The 20,432-nt window shown below is 50.2% G+C and overlaps 1 protein-coding gene across 1 annotated transcript in view; it reads left to right on the plus strand.

Moving 5' to 3' along the window:
• Window positions 1-20,432, plus strand: part of gli3 (GLI family zinc finger 3) — a 73,820-nt gene that overhangs the window by 30,148 nt on the left and 23,240 nt on the right. The window contains exon 4 of the mRNA XM_029146954.3: window positions 11,006-11,111. Coding sequence (XP_029002787.1) covers window positions 11,006-11,111 — 106 coding nt within the window. The remainder of the gene's footprint in view (window positions 1-11,005; window positions 11,112-20,432) is intronic.

Consider the following 20,432-nt stretch of genomic DNA (forward strand, 5'->3'; position numbering starts at 1 on the left):
TGTGTGAAAGGCGAACAGGAGATAGATGATTGGGGAGTAAAAGGTTGATCGGGAGGTTAATTCAGCAGCCAGAGTAGCCAGGAGTTAGCCTGCAGACAAGGATTTGATGTGATAGCTTGTTTAGTTTGGTTAAATTGGCTCTGAATTGGGGCAGACAGAGTTGGATAGAGTGATTTTAATCCAGTGGCAGTAATGAAAAGTCCAGTGGAGCCCAACCTTATACTGTAACTCTATTTATTCAGCCACTTCATTAGCTGCTGCTCCCTCGTGCTTGGGTGCCTGGGAGTCACCAAGGTGCCTCTTTAAGGGAAAGGTTACTTAAAACCAGGTAATGGTGCTTTGGACAGGACCCTGGAGGGCAGAACATTACTGCCCGTTACAACCTGACCCAACTCAGCAACACTGCCACTTCTCATTTCATGTACGTGTGTGGGTATGTGTGAAGGAGCTCTGGCGGTTCCAGACCACTAAAGCTCTGTGGTGGAGGGGGAAGGGGGCTGGGGGGGGGGTCACTCGGAGACTTAGGGTCATGTGGAAAAGTGTGGAAAAGAGTTCAAAAAGCGGCAGGAAAAGTCAAAAGGGCCGCAGAGCTTCAAGAGGATTTCTTTGTGCTGTGGGATTGAAGAGGCCGAAAGACTGCAATCATATGGAGTCGAGTGGAGCACAGTGATGCTTGCTGAGTATGATACGCAAAGAGTTGAGTCTGCGTCTGCATTTTAATATAAAACTCTATAAAAGTGAAAATCCTCAGTAATTAAATATCTTTAGATTTCAAATGCTTTGTTAAATAAAAACAAAAAAAATGCTCAGATCATTTGCTGATTTTCTAGCCTTAAATTTTATGTTAATTTAATATCTCAACATTTACATCTTACATCAGCTAGACAAAATCCCTGGAGTCTGGGAGAATGCAAATGATAGCAATTGTTTGGACTACAAAATAAAAACTAAGAAATTGAATGAATGATGCAAAGTCTTAGACGGGGATTCTCTTTGAAGGGACGAGTGCTGTGCGGAAAGTTAAGAGGTATAAAAGGAAACAAAATCAGAAATTAATAAAAAAAAGAGGTGTGAGTCGTTTCCATTGATCTCTCAGTTCTCTGATGCTCAGGAAGACTTATGATCTGACATGTGAGCATTGCAGTGTAAAACACCTCCTCCTGGCCCCAGGTGTTGAGGACACGGGGTGTCCCTGAAGGCGGCGGTCCCATTCTGTCTGATTGAACCCAGCACCAGAGCCCGGTCCCCATGAGCTCCAGTGGTCTGAGGGTCAGCGGAGGGGAAGGGTCCCCCCACGGCGCTCCCCTCCTCGCTCCTTTGAACACGGAGCCTGTAGCGTCTGTCGCACGAGGTGTAAAAAGGGCCCGGCTCCTGTTCTGGAGCCGAGCGCGCACGCACACAGACGCGGCTCCTGCTGCTCCAGCGGCCGGCCCTCTCCATGAGGGCTTTGTCGCCTCCTAAATTCATCCCAGGTGTGCGCATGTGTGTGCCCGTGATGGAGAGGGGGCCCGGAGCCTTTGTGCTGCGCTTGCACGGCGCGGCGCCCCGCGCAGCAAACAGCCAGGTAAATCCGATTACTCTTGGCGCCGGTGTGTGTCACTGCTTAATGTGCCTAAATGAGACGGCACCTGCAGCCTCCACGCACCTGGCCGCGGGTCGCTGACGCGGTGGCGGAGCCCTGGGAGGCGTGGGAGCCCAACAATGAGAAGATGGAAAGAGGGGTTTATCTTCAGGGGTCTGTGCTCGGGCTAAATCTCCGCCATTCACCCACAATTGTGATCTCCCGCTTCTCTTATGTCCGTGGCCTAAGACAGTGTTTGCTCAGCTTTTTTCTCTTTTTTTTTTTTTTACACCCACTTCAGCGCAGAAAAGAGGAGGCACTACGGAAACATTGCCTCTATTGTTAGCATTAGCTAATCGTGGTGATGCCTGAGTCTTAGCAGCTTTTCTTGGGCAAACACTGGATAAGAGTCCATATCCTTCTTACCACAACACTAATACATGCAGCTTTGCTGCGGGATCAGAGGGAAGGATTGAGACGAGGATTAATGAGGGAGAAGTCCTTTTTTAAGATCTTAATTGTGTAGACGCGTGAATGGGATGCATGGCACAACATCTGTTTACATTGTGCGCCGATTAGCCGGCCAGTGGTCCTACAGCAACAGAGAACCAGTTGCTGGTGAGGCGGCGTCTGAGGGGATCGTCTTTAAAGTGCCTCTTTGTGAAGCACTCGGCCGCCTCAACACATCCACGGAGGGACTTAAGTCGCACCCTTTTCAATTGCTTTCTTGCAATTGTTAAAACTACACAGAAACATCCAAGAAATTGTAGTTAAAGGGGAAGCAACTTAAGGGAAGCTTTAGAGACGATGCAAAGGGCTTTGGCTCGCTGTAAGTTTTGTGACTGCGCTGCATAGGTCACTGACGGGAGGCGGCAACTGCATTAGGTGTCTGCAGACTGCGATGGCTGTCTATCAGATAATAGTCTTTGGGTTTGCTGCCTAAAACACATCTAGTGGAGATCTGGCTGCCAGGACCTAATCCCCACACCTAAAGCCGTGCTGTCCTTGACTGATCTCAGAAACCAAGCCTGCTGAGCTGGAGGCGGAGGTGGTAGGAATCCCCAGGTCTCAGAATCCCCCCGCATGCGTCGCAGTCGGGCCGTGAGCCTGGGCCAAAGCGACGGCTGCCGGGATCACCCTCGCCGCCGGCTCCGGGAGAAGCCGGGGCCAAAGCTGGAGCCAACTCTAAGCTATGGTGTAAAACGCGCTCTTGATTTCACGGTGCGGTGGTCGGCGACCAGTCACGGGGGCTAAACTCTAAAGTGCTGATCCCGGGTCCAGCGGGTCGCCGCGCCGGCCGCTGCACCGGCATCGGTTGGAGTCCGGCTCTGTATCAAAATGCAGCTGACCGCTGAGCTGAATGAGCTAAGTGTCACCACGCGGACGTGACCTGCACAACAACGGCCCCGGACTCGCTACAGTTAATCGCGGCGCTGGGTCGTTCGCTTTTTATGGACCTTTCCACGCGCCTGTCAGCAACGCGAGCGAGACCGAGCAATCACAACTCGTGCGCGTGTGCGTTTGGTGAAAAAGTGTGACAAACAGCCCCTTTTGAAGTTGAGCTCAAAGAACAAACTTTCAGGCCTCTTGTTGGTTTAAATGCGAGAGAACTGGCGGGGGTACAGGTTCAAACGCTCCCCCAATGAACCGGGGGCGTGAAGAGAAGAGCCTGGGGTGAGAAGACACGTGCCCGTTTCAAGGGTAAGTGTTTGTCTTTGTGATTGTTTCAATATTGGCGTTTTGAGTGTGGTGGCACGGTGTAGTCCCCCAGCGCTTCGCCGGCACAGAGAAGCCTGGGGCACACTGCAGGCAATTCAGAGGGATCTCTTCCATCCACCTCCTTTCATCAAGAAAGAAAAACATGGGCCTATGCTCTGCTGTGGCCCCTTGGTCCAGCTCACCAGGGATAATCAGATGATCCCCTTTTATACAGCTTATTAGAGGCATCTCATGCTGTAAGATCGGCCATATTCTCACATGCATGTGCCCCTTTGTAGGCCTTGATGATTTAAGGGGGTTAAGCTGAGTCTAAAGTGCTCGGAGAATGCAGACCATCTTAAGGTCATGTGGTGCTTCTACCGCAAAGCTGATGCGTGTGAACTGAATATCGCGGAATAACGGCAGCTCTTATTAACAATGACAAGATTACGTTTGAAGGGGCTTAAGAAGAATTTCCGGAGAACTTAAGACGTTTAAAGAAGAAAAGTCAGTGTTTCTTGGTATCATGGCAGCAACATCTGTCAGAGGGTGAGACTGGTTAATCAGTCAAGACGCAGCTACGGCGTGGGACAATAGCACTCTGCTGATGGCTTAAAATGAAGATTTGCGAGTCCAAAGTGGGAATCAAGTGCAGCAAACAGCACAAGCAACAATAACTGTAAAAACAAGAGGACTGAATGCTCATGAGGGCTTTTTTCTAGATGTTGAAGCCACATCTTCTACTCACCCGGTAGCCTCCAATAGGATAATCACTGTGTGTCTGTGTGCTGTGGGAGAGTCACTTGCTTCATGTCTTTCTACTGTACATGTTTCCTGAGTATCCAAATCTCGTCGCTCCCTTTTGTATCACCATCCCTCTCACACAGAAGCAAAGATACCCTCCTTATCCCTTCAGCCAACAACGTATCCAGCTCTCAGGAAAAGGCTGACGATCACAATATAATTAAAGTGTTTATGGCAAAAAGTATCGCTGGGGAACAGAGGGACGGGAAGAGAGTCGGCTGAGAGCGAGGCCGAGGGCAAAGCGGGAGAGCCAGAGAGCAGAAGACCGAGGTGGAGGGTGTAACAAAGCAGAAAATGAAGAGAGACATAAAAGAACGGGAGCTGAAGGAGGTCAGGCCCATCACAGGCCTTAGTTTCGCCTTCAAAGATGCCTGGGACAGGTGGCAGCTCCAGACAATCTCGCACCACAGAGCAGCATCCTCTCAGGAGGAGATAAGGGATTCCTCCATCCAGGCGTCTTCCTCCTCCCTAACACGCTCTCTGCCTCCCTCATGCCCCCCCACACACCCCCACCCCCCATCTCAGGGCTCTCCCAGCCTGCCTGCTTTGATGTGGCTCAGTGTGAGCGGGCAGCTGTAGGCCACGGGGCTGCTGGTCCACTGGGCCGTCGGGAGCCGGCTCGGGCGCAGCTCAATCAGAGGGCCTCTCCTGTGCCCTGCACTTTCAGGTCTCATTAAAGCGCTCCGGCAGGGTTAATCCTCTTTAAGGTTTACATGGGCCCCAGTTTGTCTCTCTGCCCGGGCTGAGGGAACCCCTGGGCGCCACCTGCGTGACAAAGACTCAAATCGCTGTGACACAAGTTGCCTCCGTCTGCTGCCTCGTCTCCTTCGCTCCCCGTGCTCGCTTCCCTCTGTGGCTCCTGCTTGTCTTCCCTTGTGTGTGCCTGCCGCCTCTTTCCTCCCCTTTCCCTTGGTAGTACCTAGGCCTGTTTGTAAGTCTTTAAGGATTATTTGGGTGGAAACTGTTGACAGGGGTGCAGTAAACGGATTACAACTTTGTCCTTGTTTTGCAATGCTGTGAGAAGGGAAAGGGGAGAGATCAGGAGGATGCGCTGTGAATAATGAGAGCAGCAAAGAGAGAGAGAGAGAGAGACCAAGAGCAGGATTAACGGAAAGAATTAGGAAGATGTGCAAGAATGACAGACAGGGTGAAGGATGTGACAACAATGCAAAGAGCACAGAGGGGAAAAGGAACACAATCTGAGAGTTCCAGATGTGAATCTACTCCTAAGACCTAATTGGTCCAGGAGTGTCGACCTCAGCCTGGCCCTGCAGAGCCCAGCAGCCATTTGTCTGATTTCTCTGACACCGGGCTTTGTCTTTGTTCTGTGACACACAGTTTCCTCCATTAGCTCGAATAATGGCTACATACCTCCAGAGGCCTGCACAGACTTTGTGCAAGGGCTCAGAGGAAAATAAAGAAATAGGTTTACAACAATGGTAAAATATATCAAAGGCTGTGAAGGTACTCTGACCTGGGAATGTTTTTCAAAGGATGCTTAATGTTTTTTTTTTTTTTGGTAAAAAAACAAATGAAAAATATTATTGAAAAAAATCACAATTTTATTAAAAAATGTTTAATTCATAGGATTTTAATCAATGAGGGCAAACGGACATGTTGCTGTTTGAGGCGTTGCTGTTGTTCCGGTGCCTCTCGCAGCCACACGAGGATGTAGCATCACCTGAACAGGAGCCGCTGAGAGTCACTTCGTCACGGAGCTTTAAGAAGCTGTGGCTGTTACAAACAGTCGGTGACATGACCTTGGCTCATACCTCCACCCTGTATTTAATTTATGATCCCAGCAGTTTAAAACCAACACGGTGAACACACTTCTTTATTTGCTGAACTTCTCCAATTCCCAAAAAACAGATCTCAAAACAGATCAAGTGCTGAAACAGCCTTGTTTTCCAGCAGAATAAATCACGCGGGGAAATGAAGCAACATGAATGTAGACGAGTCCAAGTGAGTTAACCTGAGGTTTAAATCAGCTCCCTCTTCTCTGAGAGCTATCATTGTTTGGAGAGGAGGAGGCAGACACATGTGAGAGATAAAACGAGCACATGGGGGGGGGGTGTAGCGGGGTGCTTCAGCTACTAAACTGCTGTGTAAATCTCTCAGCCGGGTGAGGGGGGAGGCGGTGGGGTGGGGTGAGGTGGAGCGGGGCGCTTTGTTCTGCTCCCCAGCTTACCCCAATCTGCAGAAGTTCACCAAACGCAGGAGATGGGCTGCAACTCCACAGAGGCCCGGTGAAATAACTCCCTCTCCCTCCCCGATACGCGCTCAGGTGCGGGGGGGGGGGGGCTGGATGCTGCATGCTGGTTGCTGCCGAGGGCCCCCAGAAGAGCTGCGTGCGTGCGTGCGTGCGTGCGTGCGTGCGTGCGTGCAATTTGTTAAGATGGACTCGCTTGGTAAATGTCTTGCAGATGCTGGAGCTGTTTATGTGACTTGTGGAGGGGGGAGGGAGAAAGAGACATAACTACAAGCTCCTTGGATCCCAGCCTGGCTCTTGATCGCAATCGTTCCGGTTCTTACTTGTAGTTGCCTTAAAACTTTCTTTTCCTGTGTTTTATTTGAGATAATGCAAACGGATTCATATTTCACCTATCTGCGCAAAGTGGAGCTTTTAGATTAGGTTTGGCAGGATATTATTGCGTCCGCGTGGATGATGTATGAGCCAGAGTGAAGCTTCGGTTGAATAAAAAATGATGCTGTACATAACTTTGTAAATATTTGTGCGAAGCGATAATCTGCCTGAACATTAGAGCGAAAGCCCCGGTGCCAGTGCAAATATGCACCGACTTGTAGAGCCCTGAGAGAAAGGATGGGCATTGACCGACTTGTTCAGTCTAGACAAACAAATTACTTCTGACAGCGAGTAGCGAAGGAATGTATACTCAAACAGGGAGCCTGTTATCGTGCATAGCTGATGCTTTTCATTTCTTTTCAGCCGCTCGCGTTCTATTCTCTGCTCAGTTTTTTTTTTTTCCCTTTTCCCACCATGTAAATTAGTTTTACCCACAGAAACACTGTTTGCGTTTAATAAGGGTGTGAGAGCAATTGAGGAAGAGACGGCGGAACATCCTGAAAGAGGAAAAAAAAGAACCCTCTATTGATCTAAAGAGGAAGGGCAGAGTGTGATCTGCCAGGTTGTGTACATGATGAATGGCAGCAGAGATCGTCAAGCCAGCACTTAGCATTCTTCTGTTATTTAACCTCTCCGCTTGTTTTCCTCGGCGTCGTCTTCTTTCATGATTGCTCTGCGTTGAATAAAGGCTTGTTTTTATCTTTGTCTGTCAGAGGCAACGCAACGCCAGAGCCCAAGCCCTGCACACAGCGCAGAGACTCTGCGCAGTGAGGACATTAGGCTAATTTATACAGCGGTAATTAGGCCATTAGACCTGAAACAATCTGGGACCCGTAATTAAGCAAAGCGCTCCAAAAGTCAACAGCAACTCCCATTGAGCTTAGCTAAACAGTCTCCGAAAGTGTTATTTACATGTCCAAACAGCTTGAGGTCTCAATGTAAGCAAACATGTTGGGGGGGGGGGGGATTGATCAGAGGGGGAATTCGCCTTCACATGAGAGCCAGCCTCTCAACTGCTCCCAATGCTCTGCTCAGAGCTTTTTCATCTGCGTCTCCTGCCGACAGATAACAACAGGCTGCTCGGTGTCACGTTTCAGGAAGAAAGCAGGATAATGGCTGTTAAGTGCGCTGGTCGGGAATACTTTTGAGCCATAAAACCCAGGAAACATTGCAGGAATTAATTTTATTTTCCGTATTCATATTTACATATACTGTGTGTGTGTGTGTGTGTGTGTGTGTGTGTGTGTGTGTGTGTGTGTGTGTGTGTGTGTGTGTGTGTGTGTGTGTGTGTGTGTGTGTGTGTGTGTGTGTGTGTGTGTGTGTGTGTGTGTGTGTGTGTGTGTGTGTGTGTGTGTGTGTGTATTCGACGCTGCAGTGTGATTAAGACAGCAGAGAACTTGTTCAAGAGTCTGGGGATCTTCAAGCCTCGTCCCGTTTCTGCACAGGAAACTTTTCTACGCGTTCCTGTGTTCGCGCCGCGAGCTGCGCGGCGAACGCGCCGCCGGAGCACAGAGGCACAGAGCATCTTTTCACGCAGCCCGCGAGGCGCGAGGCGGCGCCGGGGCGCGAGGCGGCGCCGGGGCGCGCTGCGGGCCGCGCTGCAGACGAGCGTGCCGGAGCGCTGAGATCACGGGCGGAGAGAGAAGTGGCAGAATGAGAGCTGGCAGCCGCAGCCCCGGCGCCGGCTTCATATGTTCCACATTAGCAATTCACAAACCTCTGGAGCAGGTCCCAGCAGCCCTTTTCTCACTCCGCCTTAGTCGCTTATGACAATCTGTCAGTGGCCCTTTGTGCTTTCGCAGCGGCGCGTGGATGAGAGGCGCGGTGTTTACGGAGCGGCGTTTCATCCTCGGATGCGAGTGACACCGCGTTGGGGCAGAGCCGGTGAACCCGCGCTGGAGGAGAGGAGGAGCCCGGGTTCAGCCGTCAACACAATGAGCCCACAATGCTGACTTGACAACAAAAGGCCCCGATGAGAAATTGTTTGTGTTTTATGGGAACCTCGAATCAGAATTGCGAGTGACAGCTGAAATTTCCTCAAAGTATCGCATCGCGTATGTTCCAAAGCACGGCGAAGATCCGTTGTGGTGAAACTTTCATTATGAGGAGATTAACCAATAAGGATATTGGTCATGATGTGCTTTAGGCTTTATCCTCCCTTTGTCCTCCCCCTTCCTTTGATATTATTCAAGTGTCCAATAAAAGACAAGGCAATTACCATAATGAAGAGGAAGCTGGCTTTTGGTTCGGAGCATGGCGTGTTTGTGTTGAATTAGAATTAATGAGCCTGGTCAAAGTTTTCTTCTAATTGCCCTTTCATTAAGATCCATTTGTAATCATGTCTTAATGACTTCCACCCCAAAGAATAAAAAGGAAAAATGTGAACCTAAAACGAGCACTGCCGCTCGGAAGAGTTGCACAGGAGTCATTAAAATATTTTGAGAGCACTTCTGAAGATGTGATGAATTTGTAAAGAGCTCTGAAAAATGTTTCCACTTCTATTACACGCAGTTCATCTGGGAAAGTTTGCAAACATATTTGGTAACTTTCTGCGTTTGGTCGGTGGAGGCGTCGTCTTTGAGCTTCCCCGTCTGCCGGCGCGCGTCTCTGTACGTCGGGGACCGAACCGTCATGATTGCACTTTCCTTTAGTAGCTGAGGTGTGTGTGGCCGCAGTGGGAAGGAAAAAAAATTGCCGGGTTGTTCGTCTGCTCCTTCCAGCTGTATTCTGTATTAGCAGACGAGAATACCCTCGAATATCCAGAAGAGCAAGGGCAATTTAGTCCCGGAGTAAACGGTAAGGAGTCCCTACAGGAAACACAGGAGATGGATTGCAGGATGAGGAGGACCCCCCCCCCCCCCCCCCCCCCCCCCCCCCCTCCCCCGCCTTCGCCCTCTGTTCTTGCGGCTGTATACATTCCCTCCAGTGACACGGGGCTGTTTGCCTCGCTAATGGAGAGCCGTGCCGGTGTAAAAGAGGTGGCGGGCTCCATTTAGAGACGCCCGCGCTAAAGTAAACTTCGGAGTTGGATTTAAATAAACCTCAGTGCAGCAAAGACACAGGCCACAGCGAGAGAGGAGGGAGGAGGGAGGAACGGGCCGATGAAGGATGGAGACGAAAAGGTCCGGCCTTGTCATGGAGCTGTGTTGAGTGAGAAACTCCAGAGACATAAACATAGAGGGCTCTGGGTAATTCAATGAGTGGTGCATGTGGGAATGAAGGTGTATTGTGCGCGGGGGCGAATGGACGGAGGGGTGGAATGATTTCACAGCTTGTAATCGCCACAGCCCTCCCCCGTTGCCCACTAGGGGGGAGGCCGGTATGAAGACCCTGCATCGCCGGCCGGGATCAGCAAGATTAGACAACGCAAAGCCTTTCACTCCCATCAAACCAGAACCCGGTACACAGCTCCCAGCCAGCCTGACAGTGCAGCTCTGACCCTGACAGGTAAACAAGCGCTAGCACCGGCCCCTCCCTCCCTCCCTCCCTCGGCAGAGAGGAGCCAGGCCAGAACTGAGTCATCAGGAGGAAACTTTCAGACAGACGCAGACGGAGTGGTCCGACACTGGCCAGAGCTGTGTGGAGGAGGCCTTGGTCGGCTATTGTGAAAGCAGCATGAAAAGCCTTGAGTGGTTTCTAGACATATGCCAAGTTTTTCACTGGTCGATCACTCGCACCAGACTATGTTTGCTCTAACATGACTAATGGTGGTATTTAAGGCAGCACGTGTGAATGCTAATGAGCGGCGCTCACCGAGGATCACGTCCGGACGTCGGGCTCCGGTTCGTTAGCTGAAGCTGGCAGCGGTAACGGATGAAGCAATGAGTCGGGGGGGGGGGCCGGACCCCGAGGTCGGTGGGACATGGGCACCTGCCGCGTTGCCCAACGACGCAGCTGCGTTGGCACCGGCCGCCGCTCGCCGGGCCGACTGTCTGGCAACGGCGTTCACAAGCGCGGAGCCCTCTGCTCTGCGTGAAGGTATGCAGATGTTAACACACGCTCTGCCCCGGGGCTGGTGCTGCAGCAAAAACATCGGCGGTGTCAGTAACAGGCAGTAAAACGACATCTGGTAATGATGTGTTCAAGCAGCGTGCGGATGAGGAGGTGACTGATACCTCACGTACGTGTCTCGCGTGTGACGGCGGACGAGCGCTGGTGGTTCGGGGTTCTAACGTCGGAGCCGTCGACTGGGCAGCGTGCGTTCGCTCGTCGCGACTCGTCCGACAACAGATGCACAGTTGCAGCACAAAATTCCAACTCTAGTTGTTTAAGGAGACAAATGGGTACGGCCTGCGTGACTCACCAGAACCCCTTCGGCATCTAGAGGCGCTCTAAGGCTTTCTCCTCTCTCCCCACAGCTGCGCCACAGTTCTTCCCCACCTTCCATCCTCCTGTGCCCATTGACGACAGACACGCCCAGGGCCGCTACATCTACGAGCCGGCGCCGGTGCCACCGCTTCACATGTAAGTGCCCAGAACCCGTCGCACACTCGCACAAAACAACTGAAACATGGTGCATGCCTCATGAAGGGACGGCGTAGGTATTTGTAGGGGAGGCTGATATTTCCCTCGGGCCTGGTCAGTATAGAACCTCCAGCCTCTCCCACTGCCGTATATTCGTTCACAGATTACTTTCTTTTTTTTTTTCCGCCTCACGTGTTAACGCTCCTCGCCATCATTTGTATTCCTTGCATTCGAACAGTAAGTACGGTGAGGAGATGCTTCATCGTCCTTGCGCCGCTTGTTTCCTACCCGCCGACACAGAGGAAGCGATCAGCGCGCGACGGGGACAAATTGGATGGGGCAGCTACTTGGGCCGCATTATGTTTGATATTCTTCATCATTATCAACTCCCCCCTTCTCCTCCTCAGGAGTCATATCTCTCCCTTGCTGATGTGCCACTAAGCGTAATGAATTTTTTATGTCCACCCCCCTCCTCCGCCTCCCCACGTCCGGCCCACCCCACCTCTCAACCCCTTCGTCTCCTGCTCGGGGGCTGCGGCTGAGCGGGAAAAAAAAGAAGGGGGGGGGCGAGAAAAGGGAGGTGATTGATGCCCCGTGTCACTGCAAACAAAATGGCAAATATAATTTAGCATTTAGCTTATGCGGAGATAATGGGGCGAACACGCGCCGGCTACATAAGCTTGAACAAACAGCCGGGGTTGTTATCCGTCAGCGGCGCTTTGGAACGATGTGGAAGCACAGGTTAGCGAGGGGGGGGGGTTCGAGGAGGGGGAATTGAATTAAGGGGGAGAAGTTATGCAGCGGCGCTGTCTTCAGTCACTCTGCGCGGACAGGAGTTATCTGCGCTTGGTTCGCTGTCACCGGAGACACGGCCGCGCTCCGTCACGCTACTTAGAGCCTATTTATCCGAGCCATTAAGCATAGAGTTGTTTAATATGACACCGCACCGAGGGAGACTATTTGTCATTATTATAAGACAGCTGTTCGGTGGCCGGCGTATTTAAATCCAGTCGTGTTACTTTAGCTATGAACTTACGGGGGTTTCACGCGCAAATGATCTCGGCCACTTCGGAGTCCTTGCGCCGGGAAGCGGGAATATTGGCTGCTTGATTAAAAAAGCGGGCCTTTTATTCCTCAGTGAGCAGACGCGCCCTCATCACTTGTGCTATTGCGGCTGCTTCCAACCACCTGATCGCTAATTGGACTTAATTGCACCTCGAGCGCTGGCGCCGTGCAACTCGGAGCCGCCGCTGTGCTTCTACGGCCAAAAAGTAAACGGCTGCGAGGATTGGAAGCGATGCGCCCGTGGTACCAGCCTCAGCAGACACAGCCAAGCAATGCATATTTGTCGCTGGAGGGAAGCGGAGGACAGGAGGCGGATTATGGAGAAATATTGAATTGTTTTAAGACAAGTTCTCCTCGGTGAACAGAATTAATCGTTATTAGCCCTCTCACAGATATGCCTAAGTACACAGGCACTATTATTGCAGTACTTCCCCATGCAGCTTCTCATTACGGCCTGTAATTACAGTTGGGTCGGCCCCGCGGCACTTCCATCAATCCAGCCGCCCCCCCCCCCCCTCCGCCACGCGCACCAGCCCGCCACCGCTGGGCGTCCGTGTCCGGAGAAACGCGGCGCCGGCGCCTGGCGGCCTGTTTCCCCCCCGTCCGTCGGCGCGGTGACACGCGTCGTGCACGCGCGGCGAACGTACGGAATCACATCCTATTACCGCGAACGGCCTAATTGAAACATGTTTATTTATGACCCCCGGTTTGAGGCGCGGCGCGGGCATTAGCGGCGCGGCTGACGCGCGCCAACGATATGAGGCGCTAGAATTAAATTAAAAGCTCATAAAATGAAATATGCTCCGTATTAGCTGTTTGACACTTAATTTGCCTTCAAATGAGCAGAGGAAATCACAAATTAACTGTCCTTTGTTTTTCCCCCTCTTTACCTCACCTCCTCTATTAGGCAGGGGAGAGCACAATTACAGACAGAGGCTAATCGTTTAGTTTATGAATTCTTGTGGGGAAGGTACCAGTGTGCCTTTCAATATTAAAGCCTCAGGGTCAGGAGGGGGGGGTGGGGGGTTGGGGGGGGGGGGGTCTTGTAGGTTCCTGCTTCACTCAGGAACTTGTGCAGTGTATTCACCCGAACCAGCTCGTTTCGGTTTGATATTAAACGTATGCGAGGGCTTGATGTTGTGTACCGATCCAGGATCTGCCCTCTGCCTGGTCTGGGACCAGCTGACCTCCAACCCTAAGCAGAGAGAGAACAAGCGGTTCCTGCTCCAGGGACGATGCTTCTTGCCTAAATAAACACATTGATCAGTGAAGAGCAGACTCTCCATGGGAGCTCAGGTCCCCTCTGCCACCGCTATTGTGTGGGACCAGCTTAATGGGCGTTTGTGGGGGGGTGGTGGTTCAGGACCAAGAGAAGAGGCCGCTCCTTTCACCGCAGCTTTATTGCTTGACCACGGTACACAGCCAAACAAAACAGCCCTCTCATGCGGCTCAGCGCCGGCCCTCCGTCACCCGGAGACCGCTCGGAACAAACAGAGGCATTCGTCACAAGTCAATTATCAGCACCAGAGTTTACTCTGGAGTTCTGAGCCCTTGTGCTGTGAATGGGACCACAAGAACAACAAAACATTCTTATGGGATAAGCAATTGACTCACCGCCTTTTGCACAGTTGTGAATTGAGGAAGGATTCAAACAACTGAGTTATAAAACACAAAGAGCACAGAGACACAAACAGGAAAACTTAAATATTTGTCCAAGTGCTTTAAATAAATCCAAACCATAAATGACGGCAAGAAGATGAAAAGAAACTTTCAGCTTCAGTGACGTTTTAATAGTTTTGGTAAAATGTTCCAAGGATGGCAGGGATGTTAACTTAAAGGGAGCTTGTGAGTGAGGCCTGTGTGGGAGTGAAGTGCAGGTGGAGGCCACTGGATTCAGGAGTGTGTTTGTTCAGCGGCTCGGCCCGAGTGAAAGGTCTTCTGGAGGTCCCGACCGGGGGAGAGCTGTCATCACAGCCTCTGCTCTGGAACCGTGAGCCGGGGAGGAGTTAATTGACTTAAGCTGCACTTTTATCGAAAAACGAGCAACACGGTCGCGAAACGCGTGAAGCACCCTGTTCCCCTCCGGTTTCCAATTTATTTTCTGCAGGCATCCGAGGATCTCCGCAATTTGCGAGCGCTTCCGAGGCGCGTCTCCTCTCCTTCCTTGTCCTCTGCCTTTGTGTGTCTCAAACGTGTGCCATGTTGCCTTTGCTATTTACATAAACTGTTGTCAGAGCGCCCGGTCCGGGCACGGAGGAGCAGCGTGTTGCTTAGCATAAAGACCACGGCCTTATCTCAACACCTCCTTCCAGATGGGATGAGGCTGAGGATTGCAACGCACAAACACTCGCGCGCGGACGTGCAAGCATCCTGCGACACAATGGAAAAACAAAAGCTTCACGGGAACCGGAGGACGTGTCAGAGCGCAGCTTCGTGTGAGCGCGTCGATGCTGGGCTTTGACAGCGCACCTCGTTTGAAACTTGGTTCTCGGCGTCGTTTTTACTAATTCTCCTTGCTAGCGTTTGACACGGTGGCGGCATTTTTCACCACCCATTAATATTCACATTTAAATATTGTCTAGACCAAAACCAAATATGAAGCGAGGCCATAAATTAAATGAAGGATTGAGGACTATTTCATAATCGCCCCTGATAATCTCTGTCCAGATGTGGCTGCTGTCACCGGGAAGCAGGGGAGAGGCGATGGCCACTTTTTCATCTTCCTCGCTGACTGTCTAAAACCCATTCTGTGTGACTTCATAGGTCACCCCTCGCTCCGGTGCCCCCCCCCCCCTCTTTAATACTTTCTGTATGGAGTAAGTCGGGGGGACAGGCGGTCACGCAGTAGCTGGCTTCATGATTAATGGTGTTTATTCTTGACAGAAGGCTCCTTTATTTATCTGCATTGCAGTTTCACTGATACTATCAGTCACCTGAATGAAAAATATTCAGTCATACCAATTTTGCAGTATAATTGAGTAGAGTCACTTCCTTTCAGTTTTTCTCCCCCCTCGCTCCCCTCTCCCACTCTATCTGGCAGCCTTATCATCGCCACAGTAATTTTCGCGCTGCGTTGTTTGATATGGAGAGGCTGGCTTTAGCCATATTTGACATAAAGCCTCTTCAATTTTCACTGGAGAAAAAAAGGGGAAGAAAGAAAGTTGTGCACCACTCTGTGAAAATGTGCGAGGAAGGGGAAAGTATCCCCCCCCTCCTTTTTTTTCTGAGGCAATTTCAGGATTTAGAGAGAAAGGAGATAAATGCCTAAGCAGAAATGTGGGCAGACTGAAGTTCCAGTATATCTATTTTTTTGTAATACACCAGTTCAGACGCAGGAATGGCCAGTCGAGTCCTTCTTTCTAGTCAGCCGGGGCTCAGGACCGTCACATTTTGAAGGCACCTGCGTATTTTGAGACTGATGGATCCAGCAGGTTGAAGGAAAAAGGAGGAAAAAAGAGTTTGGCACAGCCGATATTTGACAAGGTCTGTAAAGGTTTTAGGGGTGAGTCATTACCCGTGGAGATCTGTTAAGACATGCTCCAAAACTCTACTTACCAGGCTTGGATTACCTACCGAAAGCCGCTGCAGCTGCTTCTGTGTGTGTCTGTATTTTTCCAGTTATTATATATCACCGACTTTTTTTAATGTGGTGTTTTTGCTCCGTGATAAATGGTTCATGAATAATCGAGCATGTCTAAAAGCAAATGGTGATCTAAACTTTGTAGTGTTTCCGATCTGCAAATGATTCCTTACATAATACTTTTATTCATGCAAATCCTGTCTGCCAATTTGTTCAGCAAATATTTCCTCCTCAGTGTCATTTCTTCAGCTCGTTTCTTTAGCCCCGGGTTGAATTTAATTTTAGAGTCCATTAAGAGTACCTTTTGAAAAAGGTACATTTTGATAAAAAAGGAATACATTAATCTGAAATACGAGGCCCGTTTATTTGCACATGTAACACATTAGTGGATTTGGTTTTCTATACACAAGTCATTTGCCCCCTCTTCATGTTTGAGATCTCAATTTGTAGCTCTCCCATGGAGCACAATGGAAAACCAGGTCTGAGGGGAAGAGATAACAGACAGGTGCCAACAGCTCTGCGCTAATGCTTGTGTGTGTGTGTGTGTGTGTGTGTGTGTGTGTGTGTGTGTGTGTGTGTGTGTGTGTGTGTGTGTGTGTGCACAGCCATGTTTACACACACACACACACACACACACACACACACACACACACACACACACACACACACACACACACACAGTCAATGCATTAGCCTCGGTATATATATTTTGATCCCAATTTGATGTCTGCAGTTCTTCTAAAATATTTATTAAAATGTATTTTTTAATATTTGCTTTTCACTCTCACTGTTCAAGCTTCACAATATCTACGTTATAACACGGTTTCTTTAGATATTATACCTATTATAGTCAGCAGTACAAATTATTTAAATATAATTTATTCTTTTTTATTCATTTTTCTAATGAATAAATATATTGTTTTGTAAAATGTAAAATATGACAAACTCAAAATGCCTGTCGAAACGTAGTAAAACCTCACCCTCAGGATAACTGACTGAAACAATTAAGTTAAAAAAATGTGAATACATTTTAATACCAAAACATTTATTTTGAGTCCTAATTTCATACATAATGAAGAAATTTGAAACCGACTTCATTTGTTTAATATCTTACATTCAAGATGAGCTTCAGTGGTTCAAGTGTCACTTATTTGATGCCAAAGCTCTGGCTCAGCGTCGCCTCACGTCGTCTGCAGTTCACACTTTATTGAGGAAATGTTTTGCCTTTTAATTCAACAATAATCACTTTCAGCTGAAGAGGCCGCCGGTTCTTTTCTTCTTCTCTTTTTTCCTCCGACTTGCTCGTGCTCGACGCGACGCGGCCGCGTAGAAACGTGTAATTTCCATTACTGGGATCTCTGGGCTCCAGACCCTGCGATCCCACTCTGGGGGCCAGTTACAGCAAGTAACGAGTCCGAGGGAACAGGGTCATAAATCGTCTCCAACTCTGCTCATTTTCCGTCCTCCCTCGGTGCCTCCCTCTTTTCTCTCGCACCCCCCCCCTTTCCTTCCATCCCTTCAGTTAGAAACCTGAATGCATCGATGTAAAATATGACCACGTGTTGGGTATAAAACGCCTTTAGTAAAACATTGACAGTTTTAACGTGGGAGGAAATAAGTTAATTGCCTCTTTTACAGCTTCTGCACCTCTTTCTCCTCCCTTTTCTCTATTTATCCTCTAAATCACAGATTCGCTGCTTTACACTCTCCTCACCAATGAAAATTAATTCATATCACATAAAGTGATTGTATTCTCCCGGCCCTTCTCCTTATCAGATGTGGAGTCTGATAGCGTGATAGAGAATGGGTTCATCTAATAATGTTGTTGGGAGTTTGGAGTGAAACCTTCTCTCTCCGTCTCCTTTTTTTTTTTTTAGATGAGGGTCAGCTTGTGGAGCGGTTTTGTTTTTAGTTCCCCCTGCGAGCGTCCGCTGGGAGCTGCACAAATATGCACCATCATGCAGCTGCAGGGGATTCTTGTAAAAATGCAGCGACGTCTGACGTGTGTGCGAGCAATGTGTTAGTAATTAGAAGACAAACAATGCGGCTGGTTTGTGAAACCTCCTTTAGGTTCTGTGTTTAAGCCGCCTAAAGCTTCATCAGGCGCTCGCGTGGCACCACCACGCGCTCATGATTAAATATCAAGGAACTCCACTTGACATTTTATTAGTCCAACAAGATGGATGAAATGGCCAGAATAAAGCAGGCTGTGTCTATTCACTTTCCCACCAGCGCTTGCCTTTCTTCCTCCCTCCCCGTCCCCTATGAGAGGTATGTATTAGGAAAACGTGATGGATTTCATTCTTAACAGGAGATTTCCAGCGCTGAGAAGGAAACATACTTTTTCTGTACCTGATGCTCCTGCTCTCCTCTTCCTTTTCCCCCTTTCCTCTGTTGTTCTACCTCAGATCTCTGTCTGAAGGATGAGCCGTCTCCAGCGGTGTGTCTCCGCCGCCTCGGAGCGCGGCGCACTGTTTGTGATTTGCTCGGGCCCGTCCGCGCGGCCGCTTGCTGCGTCGGCGCCGCTGTGACGCGCTGGATCGAGGGGGGGGGGGGGGGGTCACGCGGAGCCTGTCCGACGGATCCGCGCCGCTCCTCGCTGCCCTGGGCCACACCGGTGCCGCTGGCAGAGGCGCGCGCTCATTACCGGACCTGTCAGGCAGCGGAGGCGATGGGGTGTGGAACCCGGACCTGTTTGGCTGCAGGCGGGTGGGTTTTTTTATGTAAAGGCATCGGGGCCATCGAGACACTGCTCGAGAGGAAGAGGAGCGATAGATGCGCTTCCTCCTGGTTTTTTAGAAGTTTAAGACTTGAGCACCCAGGAGTCCCGTCTTCTTCTCTGTAGCCCGGGGCATGAAGAAGAACTCCAAACCCTGACTGAGAGCAGCTCCAGCCACCTGCGCGTGTTTTGGAAAGAAGGCTGCAATCAAGTGCATAATTTGCAATGTGCAGAGATGAAGGCTGAGCGCTTGGTTTGTGAGCGCAAAAACATCAAAAAGAAACAAAAAGCTCCTATTTGGTCTCATGTTTGTTCCCAGATTTCAGCCCCCTTGAAATTACAGGGAAAAAAGGCGATTTGACTTTCATGTTTTCATTTTCTCCTTATGTAATCTGTTGATTTGTTTTAGTAGACATTCTTATCTCAATGGCTGAAATTACAGTTAATTGCGGCGTGGAAAGGGTTTTGCAGGCAGCCTGTGAATCGAGCCCCTGCTGCGTGGCAGCGCCGAACACAAACTTTTATGAAGCAGCCATTGTGTTGGGGCGTGATTTGGAACCAGTGCGAGCGGTGGGAAGATGCCATTCTGCCCGTTGTGATAAAGCGCGGAACCAGTCGTTTTGTGTGACGTGCCTCTGGATCCTCTGACACCGGGACCCGTTTGTCACGAGCTGACGACCTCCTCTTGATAGACATAGTATCAGTGGAAGGATGCAGTCCAGCTCCTGGCAGGAGGACTGGGTCTTGATGCTTTACACATAGACAATATGAGTGGGACTCGGACGCAGGGGAAGCGTGTGTGTGTGTGTGTGTGCGTGTGCGTGTGTGTGTGGGAATGTGTGGCCCGCCTCCAGAGCGATCCTGCGGAGAGGGAATCCTGCTTGATGTGACCATGAATAGAAAGCCTTCCCCACCCCCTGAACCCACCCAGCTCTTTGATGTCAGAGGGTCACACAGAGACCTCGCAGCTTCCAGGGAGGGGAAGGGGGGGGGTGCACATAGTTGCCCTGAAAGCCTGGCAACCTCAGGTCTGCCCTGCCCAGCCAGAGACGCTTAAAGCCCCGAGGAGGAAATTCAGATTTCATGGTCAACGCAGAAAAGTTCTGGAATAGACCTTTATAATATTTGATGCTTCTATGCAACTGAGGAGACAGGGTGATTAAAAGACAGTCATTAGAAGCTGGACTCACTTTAAGCAGGAAGTGAGGTTCAGAAACACTTGTTTGGATCTTTGTACAACTTTCACACGGGATACAAATACACGTACTGTTAGTGTCAAATCAAATCAAGTCTGACAACGGAAACAGACGAACATGCCAGTGACAACTCAGTGTGATAACGTATAGAGAGGAACAATCAAAGGCTCCGTAACGTTCGCTGTCAAACCGACACGCGTCAGTCATGTTGCTGAAAAATTTACGACATGACAATCACGTGTCAGCGTTTTTCGATCCATCTGCATCGCGCCACACGTTGCGGCTCTGCCACGTTGAGCTGCCGAGAAGGTTGCTCTAATGAAACGCGCCCGCGGTGTCTGCTGACGGACAGCGTCTAAAGGCAAGAGCAGTTCGGCTCCAGCTGCTGCTGCTGAATCGGTCATTACTAATGTGGAAAATGAAGTCACTGGACGTGTTTCAGCGGCACGAGGTAATGAAGACCTTCCCATTGAATCATTACGACCGAGAATATAGCCACCTTCCTCTGCTTGGGTCTGCCTCTGTCTTCTCCCTCTCCCCGGGTCTCAGCTGGCTCTGTTCCTGCGGCTCTTTGATCTCGGTGAAAGGGTTTGGAGCTTTAAAGTGCTTCTGTTTCCGCTGTCAGGAGCCCCTCTCTTCCTCCGCTCTGGTTTCGTCTTTCACAGCAGTGGCAGCGCTGTGCCGCGGCCGGGTGGGTTTGGAGGTTGTGGGGTGGGGGGCACAGGTTGCTGTGGGGGCGGTGAGGTTAAGGGGGGGGGGTG

This window comes from Betta splendens, chromosome 4 (assembly GCF_900634795.4).
Source record: "Betta splendens chromosome 4, fBetSpl5.4, whole genome shotgun sequence".
NCBI classification, from domain to species: domain Eukaryota; kingdom Metazoa; phylum Chordata; class Actinopteri; order Anabantiformes; family Osphronemidae; genus Betta; species Betta splendens.